This window comes from Takifugu rubripes, chromosome 22 (genome assembly GCF_901000725.2).
Source record: "Takifugu rubripes chromosome 22, fTakRub1.2, whole genome shotgun sequence".
Classification (NCBI taxonomy): Eukaryota; Metazoa; Chordata; class Actinopteri; order Tetraodontiformes; family Tetraodontidae; genus Takifugu; species Takifugu rubripes.
This window is the reverse complement of record NC_042306.1, coordinates 10,908,958-10,925,015: the sequence shown is the minus strand read 5'-3', so window position 1 is coordinate 10,925,015 and position 16,058 is coordinate 10,908,958. Positions and strand designations below refer to the sequence as shown.

Here is a 16,058-nt window from a genome sequence, read left to right as displayed (position 1 = left end):
TTTCTGTGTGTGTGTGTGTGTGTGTGTGTTGGGGGGAGCTTTTTATAGTCACAGTTATCCAGGAAAGAATGCCCTGAATGCCAGTGACCATATTTGAACAGTGTGTTTGCTACAGGCCGGCTGCGCACACGCTCCTCCGCTCGACTTGCGTTGTAGTTCCACGCGATGGCCACTACGAGGCGCTGTAACCCCTTCTCTAGGAGCACCCTGGCGGGGCTCTGACTTTTTCCTGACTCACAGGGCGCAAACGGCTGGCTCCTTCCAGCACTTTCTTCTTCCCCCTCTGCTGACTGACAACACTGGCCGACCCCCGTGGAGGAACCCACTCTGCCTCTCCTTCTCACCCTTCACTCGCCCTGTGCTGATTTGTGGCTTGTATACTTTTGAGCCGGCTCCACCAGTTGAGCCTGCACTTTTTTTTTGGGGGGGGGGACCGTGTGTGTGTGTGCTTCTGTGCGTGTATGCGTGTGTTTGTGTGCGCGCGAGTCAGTATGCCATGTCGTCCCCTGGCTCGTCGTTTGTGCAGATAAAGCATGAGGACCTGCTTTTCTACGAGAACTGTGGAGGAGGCAGCTTCGGCAGCGTCTACAGAGCCCTCTGGATATCCAGGGACAAGGAAGTGGCTGTGAAGAAGCTTCTGAAGATTGATAAAGAGGTAAGGACACACACACACACACACAGCAGCCAATCACTAGGCAGCAGAGATGCAGCCTGACACATTTGTGTCCCCAATCATCTGTGGCTGCAGCGCGTTTCACCATGAATCCGTTATCTCTCCACATATCTCTCTGGACGCGTCCACCCAAATCCTCCTCCCCTGCTGTCTGCCACTGAATGTCTTTATCTCAAACACCCCCCCCCCACACACACACACACCACCACCACCTCATTATAGATGGAGCACTTTTGCTCTGGCTTCTTCGAGGCGTGCCATCATTGTGGGGAACGAGGATCAGGCCCGGGTGCTTCTCTTCGACCTTGACAATGGCCCAAACAGCATTTCCTCCCATGTTATGTTCCATGTTTCATTACCACCGAGCTGGCCCGCTGTCAGGAAGCTTCCACGAATCAGGGCATCCGTCCCGAGTGGGGAAATGGGCAGGGTCTCATTGTTGTCGCAGCATATTTTTTTTACCAGCACAAAAAGAATATCTATAGACCGTGGCGGCTCCGGGAGGGGTTTGATTTGTAGTCAGTTTGGCTCACACCCGCATGCAAAGGTGGGAATACTCAGCGCAGAAGTATGTGTGCACAATACAGCCTCAGCCACGCGCTCCGCAGCACTAAACCGCACAAATAGTTGGATATTTACAGCTCCTGAGTGCCTTTATTTTGTCTCCACTTGTTAACGCCCGCACGTGCAGGAGCATTAACCTCAAGTGTTTATTTTAACCAGTCTTTAGAAGATGAACTTGTTTAATTTCAAATAGACGGGCCTTACTCTGTTGCTTGGCGACGGTTCTATATTCTGCACACGCTAACGGGACGATCCATACGTCTGCTGAGATTAACGGCATGTTTATCACTCCGGTGTGGAAGGTTTGGGAATTCAAGCCCAAGTATGAAGGAGGTTAAGCCCGCTGCAGACGTCCTGCACACTGGCTCTGTGCGAAGGGGACCACTGCGTTTTAAGGATTAGTTTCTCGGAATTTACATTAAACTTTCTTAAGGCTCATATTTCCCCGCTGAAGTCATGAGCAGAGTAACTCGAGTCTTTTCCTTCTCCTCATCTAGGCTGAGATTCTTAGCGTCCTGAGTCATAAGAACATCATTCAGTTTTATGGAGCCGTGCTGGAATCTCCCAACTATGGAATTGTCACAGGTCAGACCCTAATGTGTTTGTGTGTATGTCATATCCATGTGGGGGAAAAATGATTTAATATTACTGACAGTTCAGTGTCAAGATGTGGCCTTAGCAGGCTAATAGAATTAGCATGTGTGTGTGTTTGTAAATTAGCTGCATGAGTACTCTTGGCTGACTTGGCACGTGTTGCGATGATGATTCCACACGTGTGTTAAAGCATCATGTGTACTCCGTGTGCTGCTGCGCTCTGGCAGGACTTTTGTAACCGAGACCAGGATGTTACTGTAACCCTGGAAGGGGTCAGAGGGTTACGGCGAAGCAAAAAAAGACATTTGCTAACAGAGGGCAGCAGTTTTGAATTTGGCCAACACATCAGAGTGCTTTAGACCTCTGCTAAAATGTGCACGATAACATGGATTATTAGATATTATTATTAGATTTCTACATCAGTAAGATGCTTATTTTTTACAATTATTTTCCTTTAGAAAAAGGTTGAAGCGTCCACCCAGGTTTTCTAAAACCTGGTAAAACTCTTCAGATGTAGACTGATTCATGCTAAAACAGGTTTGTTGTATCTGCAAAAGCAATGAAACATCCATCTTGTTCTGGCTCCTGCACCATCAAAAACATATCTGCACTATTTAGGCCCATTTTCACACTTTCTATTCTTTTCTAAAGTTAGGACGGCTTTTTAGAGCGAATTAGCTGTTCACTAATCTCTCTTCCTGTTTCCCTTCAAAGACAGCTGCTTGTGTGTCTGTTTTTCCATCCAGAATATGCCAGTGGGGGGTCTCTCTACGAGTACCTCTCCAGTGAGCAGAGTGAGGAGATGGACATGGAGCAGATCATGACCTGGGCCATACAGATCGCTAAAGGTACCCCTGTAATAAAAATAGGGCTTTTTTAATTATGGAATGAAGCTCTGAAAATGGATACCTCCAATTATTCCTGAAGATCACACACACGTGTGTGTTTGGCTTTTTCAGCAGAAAACAAACACTTATTAAAATGCAAATCAAATGTTAGAAAGTCCTATTTTCCCACAGCAATGGAGGAACAAACCTGACGCCTTCAGCACCATGAACGGATGATGTCTTAGCATGGAAATGAACCTTTTTATAAGTTCTGTTTCGTTAGAGGTGGCGTCAAATGTTTAACGGCAACATTTAGAACCTTGGTCGAGTTTGTGAGGCACCAATAGTTGCTTATCTTCCAGGAATGCATTACCTCCACGCAGAGGCCCCAGTCAAGGTCATCCACAGGGACCTGAAGTCACGCAACGGTTCGTTCCTCAAATCGCCTCTTGATTGTGGATAAATCCACGCGCGTGCCCATATTTACCTCCTCTTTTCTGCCCCGCAGTCGTCATGACAGCCGACAAAGTCCTGAAGGTTTGTGCTTTGCTTCCCATGTGTGGAAAAGTGAATTGCACCACTGGCGGGATTGAGCTTGCTTTCATCCTCAATGTCGGGATTTCAGATCTGTGACTTCGGTGCGTCCAAGTTCCTGTCTCACACCACTCACATGACGGTGGTGGGGACGTTCCCCTGGATGGCCCCCGAGGTCATCCAGAGTCTGCCCGTCTCCGAGACCTGTGACACCTACTCCTACGGCGTGGTGAGCTGCGCAGCCATGCGGTCACGTGATCGATGGCGTGCACGGCCGCGGCCTCTGACGCCTCTTCTGTGTCCAGGTTCTGTGGGAGATGCTGACGCGGGAGGTTCCTTTTAAGGGATTCGAGGGGCTGCAGGTTGCGTGGCTGGTGGTGGAGAAGCAAGAGGTGAGCGAATGCACGCACGTGCGCGCACCTTCCTGAGCGCGCTGGCACCGGCAGGGTTGAAGGGGGGCTGGAGGAACAATGTGATGCTCTCATGGTTTCCACTGAGCTGCTGAGGCCGGGCGCGGGTATTTTTAGGCCTGATGTCAGTTCTCTGCTCTTGTAAGGCCTGGATACACAGCAGTGGAGCTGGGGCCAGACCCCCCCCCACCACCATCAACACCACCGAGCAAAAGACTTTACGAGAGAGGGAGAGGGAGGGAAGTGTGTGCGGGGGGTGCACCTCTCCCTAAATAACCCCCTCCGTCTCTGAGTTTTCCTCCACTGCGCTACCCCTCTTGCCGACCCTCTTAGTTGCCCCCGCTCCACTCGGAGGTGGTGATATTTTAGGATTAATCCCCCCGAGGAAACAGTTTCCATTTACCGAGGTCTCGGCTGCTTTTTCAGACCGCCGATGACTCCAAAGGATATTTAAACTGGGCTGCACAGTCTCTTATTTCTTTTGTAGGTTTACACGATTCAGATAAATAATTATAAACACTCCCCCGCCCCCCCCCCCACTGTAACGCAAACACCACATTACTTAACGTATTAGCTAAACATACACACGATGGCCATTGTCTGCTGCAGTTTTACTGCCCAGTGTGGCCACGGCTGCAACGCTGGCTTGGATTTTTGGTGCTGCGGCTCTTCTGTCGCCATTTTGACACCAGGTAGCAGAGAGTGATGGTGACATCATTGTTGAATCGATACCGTCACCTGTAATCATGCTCTTTGGTTTAAATTAGACTAGAAAAAACAATGAAGACTTCCATTTTGAGCACCGAGTGGCTGCTTTTTGCGGCGCCGGTCTCTTAACTCCTCGCTGTTGCGTCTCCAGAGGTTGACCGTCCCCACCAGCTGTCCAGCAAGTTTTGCAGAGCTGATGAAAAAGTGTTGGCAAGCCGACCCGAAGGTAAGACGTTCGATACGGGGGGATTCACCCGCACCTTTCCAGACACACTCTGCTCCCATGTGCCTTCATGCACTTGTAGGAGCGGCCGCAGTTCAAACAGGTGCTGGTAACCTTGGAGACCATGGCTAATGACAGCAGGCTACCGGACCAATGCAACTCCTTCTTGCATAACAAGGACCAGTGGAGGTACGAACACGTGCGCACGCACACATGCACACAGGCAAATACTGAGGATACCTGCGATCTTTCAGGCGGGATGACAAATGCAGTTTGTGGTTTCCAGCACCACACATAAAGAGTGTGTGCACTCGCCCAGAGAAGGAAGCGAGGAGCTCTGTGGGCTCCAATGCTCAGGAGAGAAGCTGAATGTGTGACCCTACACTCCACTTCAGTCTATAATAAGCCATCCTGGAAATTGTCCATGGATGAGATTCCTCCGCTCTTAATCGTTCCATCACAGAGAAGGCAAAGTGTGTGTGTACGTGTGTGTTTGTTGAAATCAAACCAAACAAGATGATGTAGAAAAAGCAGAGAGAAAAGAGTTCTGGGGGCTAGCCATCAAATTGGAGGGAAGTTGAGGGGAATCTGGGAAGAGAGAAAGGGAGGTGGAGAGGGAGGAGGAGGGGCTGAAGGGGATGAAGGGGTGGGATGAATGAATAGGGAGGTATGGGAGGAACACAGGAGGAGGTATGCTTGTGCGTCATGACCGTCTATATTTAGACGCTGTGGGAGTTGATTGTAATGCAGATCTGTGGATATTCAATAACTGTCACACTGCCCTCTTGTGGCAAATCTCAATACAGCAGATAATTATTTTCCAGTCTCAACAGTCCCGTCTCAACCCTTTTTGGGTTCTTGCAATAATTAAACCTAATGTTAAATAACTATATTAATGCTGCCAAACGGTTGCCAGAGGAGGAGTTTTACAATCTCGTGCTTGCACCTCAGGTGTGAAATCGAATCGACGTTGGAACGCCTACGCAAGCTGGAGAGGGAGCTTTACTCCAAAGAGAAAGAGCTGGAGGAGAGGGAGCGGAGGCTCAAACTGTGGGAGGAAAGGCTGATCGAGAGGTCCAGCATGTCTCCCAGTCCCACCTCCCTCCTCATGGAGCGCACAAGCATTTCACCAGTACGCACCAGTGCAGCCAGTGTGTTAAATGCTCGAGCCCTTGGAATGACCTGTCCTCTTTCTCCGCCCCCCCTTAGTTTTTCCCATCGATGTCCATCGGTTCCTCCAGCTCCTTCTTTCGGTCACACTCCCAGGACTCCAACAGCGCGGGGGTCAGCAGTGCGGGGGTCAGCTGCCTCTTCCGCACCCTCAGCAACGGAGACACGGAGAGGGGGAGCAGCAGCGGTAGCAATGAGCTGATGGAGAGGGGGGTGGGCTCCCTCGAGGGCGGAAGGCTGCACGCGATGCTCAGAGGGCTGCACGGCAGGTTTGGGGACGGGGACGGAGACGAAGAAGGGACCCTGGAGGAGAAAGCCTGGAGGTCGAGGGAGAAAGATGAGAGCGGAAACGTGGGGGGCAGGGTGCAGGTGACGCTCAGGAGCTTCCCCGGGGGGATGGTGGAAAGGGAGGAGAGGACGTGGGAGGAGGGGGACAGGGAGAAACCTGGGAGGCAGAGGAGCAGGGTGACCACTATAGTCAGGGGCTATTCTGGTGGGTTTGGAGAGGCCGAAGGAGAGAAGGAGGAGGAGGAGGAGGAAGAGGAAGCATGGGAAATAGACAAGTTGGGGGACAGGCTGGATGAAGGGCCCACCATGTTCAAGGGTCTCCACGGGGGGTTTAGCGACATGCTGTCCATGGACATGGACAAACTGGGAGACATGGACAGACTAGGTGAAATGGAGATGGGCGACCTGGGAGTGATGAAGATGGTAGGCCGCAACGTGAGGAGCGGGGTGGGGGTGAGGAGCTGCATGAGCGACATGGGGGTCATGATGCAGGAAGTGAGGGGCGACCTCAGCGAGGCCATCAGCCAAAAGATAAGCGAAGTGGGAGTCATCGGCCATTCGGGGATGCAGGTGAGCATGCGGGCCTCGTCCAATCAAAACTCTGTGAAGAGCTGCAGCGTGCGACAGGGAACCAAGATCAACGTGGCGTCTGCAGCCATGGACATGATGGAGCTGGACTGGTCCGACGGAGACTAGAACAGACTCCGGGAGAACACACGCAGAGGCCAAAGGAGCGAGATTTCTATGTGCGGAAGGATCTTTTGAAACCCAGCTGTTATACACACATTGTTCTTGTTACTTTTTTAATGAGTGGATGAAAACTACACCCATGTGTACTGTGAAGGAGCAAAAATAAGAGAAGAGGAAGTAGAGTATGTTTTGCTACGCTGTCAGAGGATTTGACCCATGTGATTTAACGTGCTAGAAGAGGTACAAGTGTTAACGACCTGAGCGCTAACGGGCGGCTCCTGGCTTATTAAGTATTTTGTGGTTTGGATTTGTTCAAAATAAGCTGACTCCTAACTGTGACCCAGAGTGTGAATTTTGGACAAGTCTTTCTGTATATTATCATTTTTCAATAAAAAATAATGGAATAGGATCCTCAATTATGGTATTATTATTGGTCCTGACAGCATTAGACAACTGTGATGGGAGAGATCGATGGAAAAAACAGCAGCTTTAAAAGTACTAGATGGCTAAGCTTCAAACATTAAGGCTCTATTGTAGATGATTCATGAAGGACGCATCTCACGCACCTTCCTCACCAAACGTGGACCCGCTCACACGCTGAGCAGCAGCGCCACTCCAGCCAGCACCCACTTGGCGGGCCTTTCCCTGGTCTTCAGACTGAAGGTCCAGACGTACGTTGGTCCTCGGATCTTGGTTTTGTAGAGAGGGCACTCGTAGATGTTCCTGATCTCCTGGCGGTCGTTGGGAACGGCTCGCACCGAGATGACCGGCATGGCCGGGGTCAGTTCCTTTAGACGGGCCTCGCAGATCACCCCGGTCTGCGTGTCCCACCTGGCACCTGCGGAGGGGGGGGGGGACAAAGGTGATTAAAAATCACTGTCTTCCAACATGGATGAAAGAAAGGCTTCATTCAGGACACGGAGAGCAGCGTTCGTCTACCTTCCATGTAGAGTCCGTACACGTACGCGCCCTCTCTGGCCGGTTGATTGAACTCCTCCTTGAACTTCTTGGTCACGTCCACCGTCAGGTTCACTTTGTCCAGGGGCCACTCGTTCTTCCGCGCCAGAGTCTGCATCACCGCTGAAACGTTGACGTAAATGGAGTCAAGCCGTAGCTGGGCCCGAGCGGCGCTCTCTCACATCAGCATTACCAGTCAGGAAGGACTGCGGGTTGAAAAGTCCAGACAGCCAGACGACGCTGGGCAGAGACAGGTCCTGCGTCCAGGTGTCCAGCTCTTTGCAGCGCTGCAACACGTCGTTGTACCTGAACCGCGGAGACGTCACAAGATACATATTCGTCACACCCGGCGGAGACGGTTTTGGGTTTTTACGCTGCTCAAAGCGACACCCACCAAACAGCCAGGCTGTACGTGGAGGGGTAGGCCAGCTTGGTCCAGGATTCTGGGACATTGTCGAAGAACAAGGCCGACTGCAGCCTCTCCATCTCGGAGGAGATGGCCAGTTCCCCCTTTGGAATACGACATCACTGTGGATGTTGAGGAAAAGGAAAGGAACCTCCCCCAACCCCCCCCCGATGTAGCGGCAAACCTTCAGGCCCAGGTCCAGCTCTTTGAGCGAGCGCCGCATCTCGGAGACGAGCTGGTTCATGCGCTCGCACTCCTGGAAACACACCAAGGTGTACGGAGACCGTTCCGCAGTCTTGGAGGTGATGTCAGACATGTTGTACTCCTCTGGCAGCTTCTCCAGCACCTCGTCTAAAATGGTCTTCACCTGCCCAATGAAGAGTGATTGGAAAGACGTGAGAAAAAGAAGAGAGGGAATTTGTAGCAGTACCTACCTTTTCCTCCAGGGTCTGCGAGGCTCCCTCCCCCATCACGGCATCTGGGGACTGCAGCTCCAGCAGCGTGTGGAAAAGATTGTCTGACGTTACCGTCAGGAACTCGATCTCGGCGTTTGGGTGCAACCCATAATGCACTGGGCTCTCGTGGGGCAGCATCTCATCAATGAACTTATGGAAACCCTGAGGATGTGAAACAGGAAATGGTAACCCCAGAAAGAGCGGAGAAATGTGCATGACTAAGGACATCAGAGCCCATGTGAACTAATAACTTGTCTTTTACCTTGTAGTCCAAGTTAGAGGGAACAATAAAACCGGGGGCCAGCGCCAGCTTTTGGTCAAACTGGGGGGGGGGGGGGGGGGAAGCCCACAAACGTCACAAACTCAGGCCCAGCGTGCCGAGATAAGCGGTCGGGATCATTTTCCCTGGAGGACAAACCTGGTTGGGCTGCATGTATTCCTCCAGATACGTCCTGCAGAGGCGTCTGTCCCAGTCGTCCGTGACGTGTCCTCCATACATGATCTCGCCAAACAGGTATCTCAGGTCCTCCCATGGCACCTTCGAGGTCACATGTGTGTTAAAAGTCAGCGCAACAATCATCCTCCCGCCCCGGAGCGTCCCCACCCCCCTCGGCCCACCTGCGCGTTAGCCTCCAGGTAGTTGTACAGAATGTTAACGGAGATGGTCAGGTCTCCGGTGTTGAAGGGGTATTTTCTGTTCCACCCTTGCGGCCCAAACTTCCTCCTCTCTGCCACACAGGCGTGAAAGTAACACAGCGAGAACAGGATGGTCTTGAACTCCTGCTCCCGGCTGCACTGATCCAGGATGTCCTACACACAGAGGGGAACGTAGAACTAAGTAAGGAAGGCAAACGATGCAACGGCTGCATTTACCTGGTCAAAGTTATCCAGAGCTGCGTGCAGGTTGGCATGCATGCCAGTGGGAGGCTCGTTAGTGATCTTGATGGCATTTTCTAGGATCCCCTGAGGAAGAACATCCACATTCCCTTTACTCCAAGACTCGTCTGTTATAGCAACCATCATTTAAATCAGAATGGTCCTGCACGTCTACCTGAGGAATGATGTGTTCCTGGGGTGCTGGTGCTGGCTCGGCACTCATAAACACTCTGTAGTCTACGTGGCTGCCTTCACAGCAGCGCTCCAGGAGCTTCTCCAGGGAGCCGAGCCACCGGCCAACCAAGTGGATGTTCTGAAAGAGCGTTGAGACACAACAGCATCAGAATTTCCATTAAGAAGATGTGCGTCCGTCTGGCTTTCAGTCGGACCTGCAATATCACCCAGTGACCCTCCTTGGCAGCCTTTTCCATGGCGACCTCGGCCACGGCTTCCTGGCCCTGACCCAAAGAGACGTTGTGGAGCTTCCCAAGGTCAATGGTGAATCCCAACTTCCTTCCTGAGAACACATGAACTCAAATCACAGACATTCTACACATTTATGTGTCAGAAAAATCCCATAATTCAGCTTCATTTCATGAACGCTCACGCTACCGAGTGCTTCCACGTCTTTAAGCGGGTCCACTCCTGGGGACAGGATGAAGAACACAGGTGTGGCCGGACCACTTTCCCTGTAGGACTTTGCAAATTCGGTCTTTCGGCCTTCGGTGTACTTCGTCCCGAGTTTCTCCTCCACAAAATTCCTACCGCAGAAACCCAATCATCTTTTCAGACACTTCCCAAACATCTGGCGCCACGTTCTCCAAAGCCTCTCCTCACCTGAGAGCGTAGGTCATGCGGTCAGGCCTCAGCGCTCTCATCAGGATGAGCTTCTGCAGGGAGCTCTTGCCTTTCCACTCCTGAGGGAACTTTTCTTTCTCTGGACATTCAGACTCCACCAGCTTCTTCCAGCGCTTGGGGGAGCCTTCGATGTCCCGGTCTAGACCTCGAAAGTCATCTGTGAAGCTCATGACCTGGATGGAAACAAAGGGTGAGCGGTGACGGTACGAGCGATGGATGTGGGGAGGAACCGCACCTTGATGGCGCTCCAGGCGGAGTTGGAGAGAAAATCAACGGGGCTGCTGTAGCTGTGGTCGATGTTGAAGCGCAGCAGGAAATCCAGCTCCCTCACATCTATCTCCGTACTCATCAGCAGCAGCTAAAAGCAGGCGGCCAGACATCAAAGCCAGTCTTGCTCCCTCTAAAGTGATCCCAGGCTCAAACGTACCTGGAAGGCCAGCTGTGCAGTAAAGGTGAGTTTGTCTCTTTCAAACAGCCCCCTGCTGATGAAATTGAAGGTTGAGAAGGTAACGCAGTCGATGAGAGTGTTTACTCTGCTCCTCACGTCCTCGGAGGCCTCCGCCATCTCCACGGCCTTGTGGAAAACCACATTAAAAGCCTGCAATCAAAAGAGAGATGATATATTTCAGTATAAGCAGAAAGACAAACCCAGCCTCAACGAGGAGCACCGCCGAGTGGGAGTGATTCCTGGTTACCTTCAGACTGAACTGATACATGGGGTTGATCTTGTTCAGATCATTCATGATGAAGTAAAGCAGGGACGCCCTGACAGCTACGGGACGATAGTGCTCCCTGGCTTCGTTTATCTTCACCTCATTAACTTTAGCTTCCAGCACCTGCGGATGGAGGACCCAAGGTTAAAGATCAAAAGGAAGGAAATGAGCGACGATTCCCCCGGTTACCTTCAGCTCAATCTCAGCTGCTGTGTGTTTGGTGGTCTCCAGTTTCTCCACCAGCAGGTTGTCACCCAGGAAGTTGCTCTCAGCCGCAGAGAGCCTGGTCAGAAGCTCATCTTCCAGAAGCTTGAGCTCAATCTTGAACATGTTCTGCTGTTTGGTCAGCTCGCTCTGCATAGATTTAAATCTGTGTTATTGGAAAAAGAGAACAGAAAACTGCCGTATCATGGAGAGAAAGAGGATCTGAACTACTCGCCTTGAGATGCTCAAGATCCGGCCGCTCCTGGTTCACCACCTGGGCCAGGAGCTGGTCCTCCAGACCGTCTCTGGTCACTGTGAAGTTGATGAGGGTGGTCTGGGCCTGAATCTCGGGCTTATAGTGAGGATTGGCCAACTTGGTGTGGAGGATGAGTCGGAACCCCGAGTGGAAGAAACACTCTTTGTCCCCGACTTTGATGCAGCTGTGAGACAGCGGTCACGCTTGAGATGAGAGCAGAAGACCAGGTGAGACGAGCGGTTGCTAGTTTGGCTGAGTGTGGCTTACCTGCCCTTCTTAATGGTGTGTCGACCTAGCAGGGGGTCCAGGACAGGGTCAATGGTCTCCTCGAGGTTCTCTATGAGGACAGTGTCCCCTGACACCACAGCCTGTTCTATCACATCTACATACCTGCAACAACAATCAGCAATAAAAGCAGTGTAAAGTCCCTAAAGGGACTCAAATAACCCACCTTTATGAAAAGAATAAAGGCTCATCACTCACCCTTTCTGCCCTAGACTGACAACTTTGAGGCCACCACCATATCGGTTCTTGATCCACTTGATTCCTTGCAGCTGAGGGTCAATGAGGAGTGGCCAGCGCTCGCCTAACCGATGAGGAAAGTTTAAAAACATGGAGGTTGGAGGAATAAACCAGAGGTTGTTAGATGCCACAGCTTACAGTTGGTGAGGATGGTGGCATTCTGGGTGGACATTTTGTCTCCCGGAAGGCCTTCGTTGTTCCACTGGGCCACCGTCGCGTCATCGGTCAGCATGGACGCTGGGTCCAAGCCCTCTGTCATAGGGATCGGTATCTGGTGAAGGGAAAATGAGTTTTACATCATGAATGTGTGACAATGACTATTAATAGAGTACTGCTTCTTAAATATTAAAGGATGAACTGAAGTGAGACCATTTGACTGCGTAAAAAGGGCATCCAGAGGTTTTCCAGCAGCTCTCTCCTGTACTTTTTGGAGAAGGAGCCAGCGTAGGAGATGAAAGCTGCTGTCAGGAGGACATCTCCACTCAGAGTTTCCTCCTGCTCGTGGAACTGAGCCAGAGAATTGGCCCAACGCACGTTCTCGCTCTGAAACACACACATACCATAAGCAAAGAAAGGAAATTCTGCAGTTAAGTAACAAACCCAAGGGTCTCCAACTCGTTGATCACCTCCAGTCCTTTGACCAGACGATTGGCCAGTTCTATGGTATTGTTGGTGCGGTTGACCTCTTCCTGAAAGCGTAGTTTCTCGGATGTGGCCTTCTCAAACGATGTTGTCAAAATTTCAAGGCTGCCATCTAATTCCTAAGACCACCACAGCAAGAACAAGTGAAAGCCCAGGATAACGTGGATGACAACTTGAGTTATAACTTGATTTTCCACAGTCTTACGGCCAGTTTCTTCCTAATAGCCTCCAGTTTATCAGCAGCTTCTGCAAGATCAGCGTTAGCCTGAGACAGACACATCCTCTTCATCTCCACCTCGCAGAATACCTGAGAATCCCACGCAGACGGGTTCGTTAACAAAGACTATGAAAGTCATCACAATTAATGTGGAACACATGATGACGCTGCGAGTGAAGCTGGTGTGTACTCACAAAAATCTGCCGACGGGAGCAAACGGACGAATGAATGAAGACAAGAGTCAAGGATAAGGGAGCAGAAACAGTGCCGTGCGGCATTAAACATGACAGGAGCTAAGCCAACACCGACAGTGCGTGACAGCTGGCGTACCTCTTGGAAGCGGATGATGTTGATGACCCAGGCGCACAGCCCCGCAGCGGCTGATGACTTCTGACGTACGAACTCGGGGTTGAACTCCGGGTCCCTCAGGTACTCCTCTTTCACACACTTCACCGTGACTTCAGGGATGTGCTCCTTGTCGAAGTTCACCAGAGCCTGCAGGAAGTCGTCCACCTGCATTTGTGCGTGAAAACAGAACAATGCATCTCCGTACTGAGCGACAGTAACAGAAATAAATAGAAAATTAATAAACATTTAAAGCACCCTATGAGTTCACATCAGATCTATGGTGCGCCTTTAAGAACAGACAGAGGGAAAAGTTGCCATTTGAAACATGATGGATTGTTTTTTGCCCGGCTCTTTATTGTATCGGCGATGCGGTCTGTATCGCCCTGTGGTCGGCAGCCATTAATCTGAGACAGTGCGAGGCTTCGTGGTGAAATATCACCTTGCTCATGACCATTTTGGAAGCCTTCCAGCTGCGATCTTTGGGGATTCGACCCTGAGGAGACAGCAGCACCAGAACAGCTGCGGAGACGTTGGTGACAATAGCTGGGGGGTTGGGGAACGTCCTCAGCTCTGTCAAGTTCAACTGGGTGATCAGGCACACACAAAATAAGTGAGATTTACTATTTATTTGCCAGCATGGATACACTGTTGCAGCTGATAGCAAGTTTGCTTGTAACATGCAAGGCGCTAATTCGGCGTATGCGTGGAATTACCCTGTTGAGTGTATTGAGGGCTGCGTTGGCTGCCTGTAGGGCAGGTTCTGCTTTGGACAGGTCCTCCTCGGTCTCGCGCTGCTGCTTGGTCACTTCAGTCTGAATTGCCGCCACCTGAAATAAGGTCAAATCCATGAGAAGCAGAAGGGATTAATTCTATCCAGTATTAAAATGTCTTTTCTGTACAACATGTTTGAAAATGAGGCCTCACCTTTTGCTCCTCAGCGTCTGCCACAGCCCTCTCTTGGTTAAGCTTATCTGTCTGCTGTCCTATTTTAGCTATGAGAGCTTCAATGTCTGCGTTCTTCTGCCACAGCTCAACCTCTTGCAGAGCCAGTTTGGCTTTCAGATCTTCCACCTGAGCACAGGAGAGGATCTCCAATATACAGCATGCATATAAGCATGTAGACACTAAAATAGGTCACGGAGATATGACCCGTTAGACCTGTGAGGCTGTCGTTAGGAGTTTTTGGAGGCCGTTCTCAAGCCGCTCCATCTTCTGGGCCAAATCTGTGCGTTTCTTCCTCAGCAGGTTCCCATACAGCTTCATAAACTCCAGGAAACTCTTTGGGGTGGTGTAGTTGAAGTGTTTCTCATTCTGCTGGTACCTGACACTCACCTGGTATATGTGGTTAAACAATCTCTAAGCATGTTGTCACAGGAGCTGCTGGTCATTAATGCAAAACACAACCTACCTCGTTGACACTGGTATGGGCAAAAGAAATGAAGTCACTGATCGACAGGCGCACTTTGGGCTGCAGGAGATTAGAAAAGGAGATGCAGGAGAGTAAGTTGTTTGCATTTAGAGAGACAAAATTGAATCTTTGGCACGGATGTGGGACAAAATACGCAGGTGAACACAGCGAACCGCCACCTCCAGTCCAGGGATCTTCTCTATGAAAGTAGTGCTGACGGACTGCAGGGCGTGCTGAGGCCAGGGGTGGAACCAGTCGATAGCTGTGCAGTTCACCAGAGCGGGAAACTTCCTCGCACGTGTTCGCAATGTGAACCCAACTGGAGAGAAACACAGGACAACCTGCAGGCCAGAGTGGTACCAGACAGCTTCATGAATAAAGAAAGAATGTTGCCACAGCATTGACAAAATTTGATATTAGACAAATAATGATTCAGACCTTAAGCTGTCGCCTTATTCTCTCAATAAAGAAGCTCCAGCAGTTGTCTCTGGTATCTATGAGTCCTAATCCTCTGAGCTCCATTCGGATTGAATTCACAATCATGTCCATATCTTCATCACTGAAAAGGTCTGGAATGTCTCCTGCAGCAGGAGTCAGCAGGCAATTTGGTTGGCTTTTTTTTAGAATTTCATTTACGCTGCCTGACCAGTAATTAATAAATGAAATTGTAATAAAAAAAAGACAAACCTGACGCCAGCATATCGTTGATGAGCACCAGGAAACGTTCATCGGGAATCTGAGCATCTGTATGAAGAAACACTGTGCCGATGTTCTTCAGCCCCACCTTTATATACAGTGCTGCTATGTCACTCTGGATAAAGAACACATACAATATAAATAAAGAAAAAACAACAGATACTACACATAAATCTGGTCTGCACAGAAAAAATGTCATTCCGATTCAACTGCATTCATGTGTAAATATGCATTTACCTTGAGGTCACTGATGCTGTAGCCTTTACGCAGAGTAATCTGGAAAACCTCCAGCGTACTGAGGAAGGCAGCCAGCCGACATAAACTCTGCTTCCCGCTGCCCCCGACCCCCACCAGCAGAGCGTTCCCGTAGGGGGCCTCCAGGATACGGCTGATGCGACACCTGCATACAAACGCCCTAATGACGGGTCTGGGTCTGAAGTTTGTGGACGCGCTCTGCGCACATATGTGAACATATGGCGTGTATCGACCGGCTTACACGTGTTGGATGGCTTCTTCAAACAACACCAGATCCATGACAGCATGCAGCTCGTTATAATGCTCCAGAGCATCAGCTAGTGTCTTCTGGAGTTTCTCCCAGTCTGAAACCTGACAAGGCAACTATGTGGTGGTAAATCATACCATCTTATTAAGACTCTGGTGAATTAACTCTCATGTCAAACCCCTCCGCAGAAGAGAAGGGTAATTATTTTGACTAACAAACCTGCAACTCTCCTGGCTCCTTTTCAGACAAATTAAACATGACAGCATCATTTCATCTCTGAATATTCAAGCTCAGGCTAGAGTGTATGCTAAATAGAT

The 16,058-nt window shown here is 50.4% G+C and overlaps 2 protein-coding genes across 3 annotated transcripts in view; one reads left to right on the top strand and one right to left on the bottom strand.

Moving 5' to 3' along the window:
- dnah9l (dynein, axonemal, heavy polypeptide 9 like) overlaps positions 1-16,058 on the bottom strand; it is a 36,729-nt gene that overhangs the window by 5,442 nt on the left and 15,229 nt on the right. Inside the window, exons 53-89 of one of the 2 annotated variants that reach the window (XM_029830422.1) lie at positions 15,736-15,845; positions 15,477-15,639; positions 15,231-15,354; positions 14,982-15,124; positions 14,723-14,884; positions 14,544-14,603; positions 14,294-14,467; positions 14,060-14,206; positions 13,849-13,962; positions 13,575-13,718; positions 13,118-13,300; positions 12,982-12,987; positions 12,776-12,877; positions 12,555-12,689; positions 12,298-12,471; positions 12,067-12,199; positions 11,890-11,992; positions 11,674-11,796; positions 11,386-11,590; positions 11,136-11,300; positions 10,929-11,069; positions 10,661-10,831; positions 10,469-10,591; positions 10,213-10,406; positions 9,988-10,136; positions 9,765-9,892; positions 9,551-9,688; positions 9,373-9,462; positions 9,118-9,309; positions 8,918-9,037; positions 8,762-8,821; positions 8,479-8,661; positions 8,229-8,411; positions 8,033-8,148; positions 7,832-7,944; positions 7,621-7,761; positions 7,248-7,519 (exon numbers count right to left, since the gene is read on the bottom strand). In XM_029830422.1, coding sequence (XP_029686282.1) covers positions 7,272-7,519; positions 7,621-7,761; positions 7,832-7,944; positions 8,033-8,148; positions 8,229-8,411; positions 8,479-8,661; positions 8,762-8,821; positions 8,918-9,037; positions 9,118-9,309; positions 9,373-9,462; positions 9,551-9,688; positions 9,765-9,892; positions 9,988-10,136; positions 10,213-10,406; positions 10,469-10,591; positions 10,661-10,831; positions 10,929-11,069; positions 11,136-11,300; positions 11,386-11,590; positions 11,674-11,796; positions 11,890-11,992; positions 12,067-12,199; positions 12,298-12,471; positions 12,555-12,689; positions 12,776-12,877; positions 12,982-12,987; positions 13,118-13,300; positions 13,575-13,718; positions 13,849-13,962; positions 14,060-14,206; positions 14,294-14,467; positions 14,544-14,603; positions 14,723-14,884; positions 14,982-15,124; positions 15,231-15,354; positions 15,477-15,639; positions 15,736-15,845 — 5,160 coding nt within the window. In that variant the 3' untranslated portion in view covers positions 7,248-7,271. The remainder of the gene's footprint in view (positions 1-7,247; positions 7,520-7,620; positions 7,762-7,831; positions 7,945-8,032; positions 8,149-8,228; positions 8,412-8,478; positions 8,662-8,761; positions 8,822-8,917; positions 9,038-9,117; positions 9,310-9,372; positions 9,463-9,550; positions 9,689-9,764; positions 9,893-9,987; positions 10,137-10,212; positions 10,407-10,468; positions 10,592-10,660; positions 10,832-10,928; positions 11,070-11,135; positions 11,301-11,385; positions 11,591-11,673; positions 11,797-11,889; positions 11,993-12,066; positions 12,200-12,297; positions 12,472-12,554; positions 12,690-12,775; positions 12,878-12,981; positions 12,988-13,117; positions 13,301-13,574; positions 13,719-13,848; positions 13,963-14,059; positions 14,207-14,293; positions 14,468-14,543; positions 14,604-14,722; positions 14,885-14,981; positions 15,125-15,230; positions 15,355-15,476; positions 15,640-15,735; positions 15,846-16,058) is intronic. The other variant, XM_029830423.1, reaches the window with a different exon arrangement.
- Positions 98-7,097, top strand: map3k20b (mitogen-activated protein kinase kinase kinase 20b). Its single transcript, XM_011616528.2, has 11 exons — positions 98-655; positions 1,735-1,822; positions 2,578-2,679; positions 3,021-3,086; positions 3,167-3,195; positions 3,284-3,421; positions 3,498-3,584; positions 4,462-4,536; positions 4,616-4,722; positions 5,485-5,665; positions 5,743-7,097. The coding sequence occupies exons 1-11, from the start codon at positions 497-499 to the stop codon at positions 6,685-6,687; spliced, it is 1,977 nt and encodes a 658-aa protein (XP_011614830.2). The 5' UTR covers positions 98-496; the 3' UTR covers positions 6,688-7,097.

Bases quoted from the DNA above. Each gene is read 5' to 3' on its own strand.
- map3k20b (XM_011616528.2), top strand. From the start codon at position 497: ATGTCGTCCCCTGGCTCGTCGTTTGTGCAGATAAAGCATGAGGACCTG. The intron at 656-1,734 runs GTAAGGACACAC...CTCCTCATCTAG, and splicing joins TTCTGAAGATTGATAAAGAG to GCTGAGATTCTTAGCGTCCT. The intron at 4,537-4,615 runs GTAAGACGTTCG...ATGCACTTGTAG, and splicing joins GTTGGCAAGCCGACCCGAAG to GAGCGGCCGCAGTTCAAACA.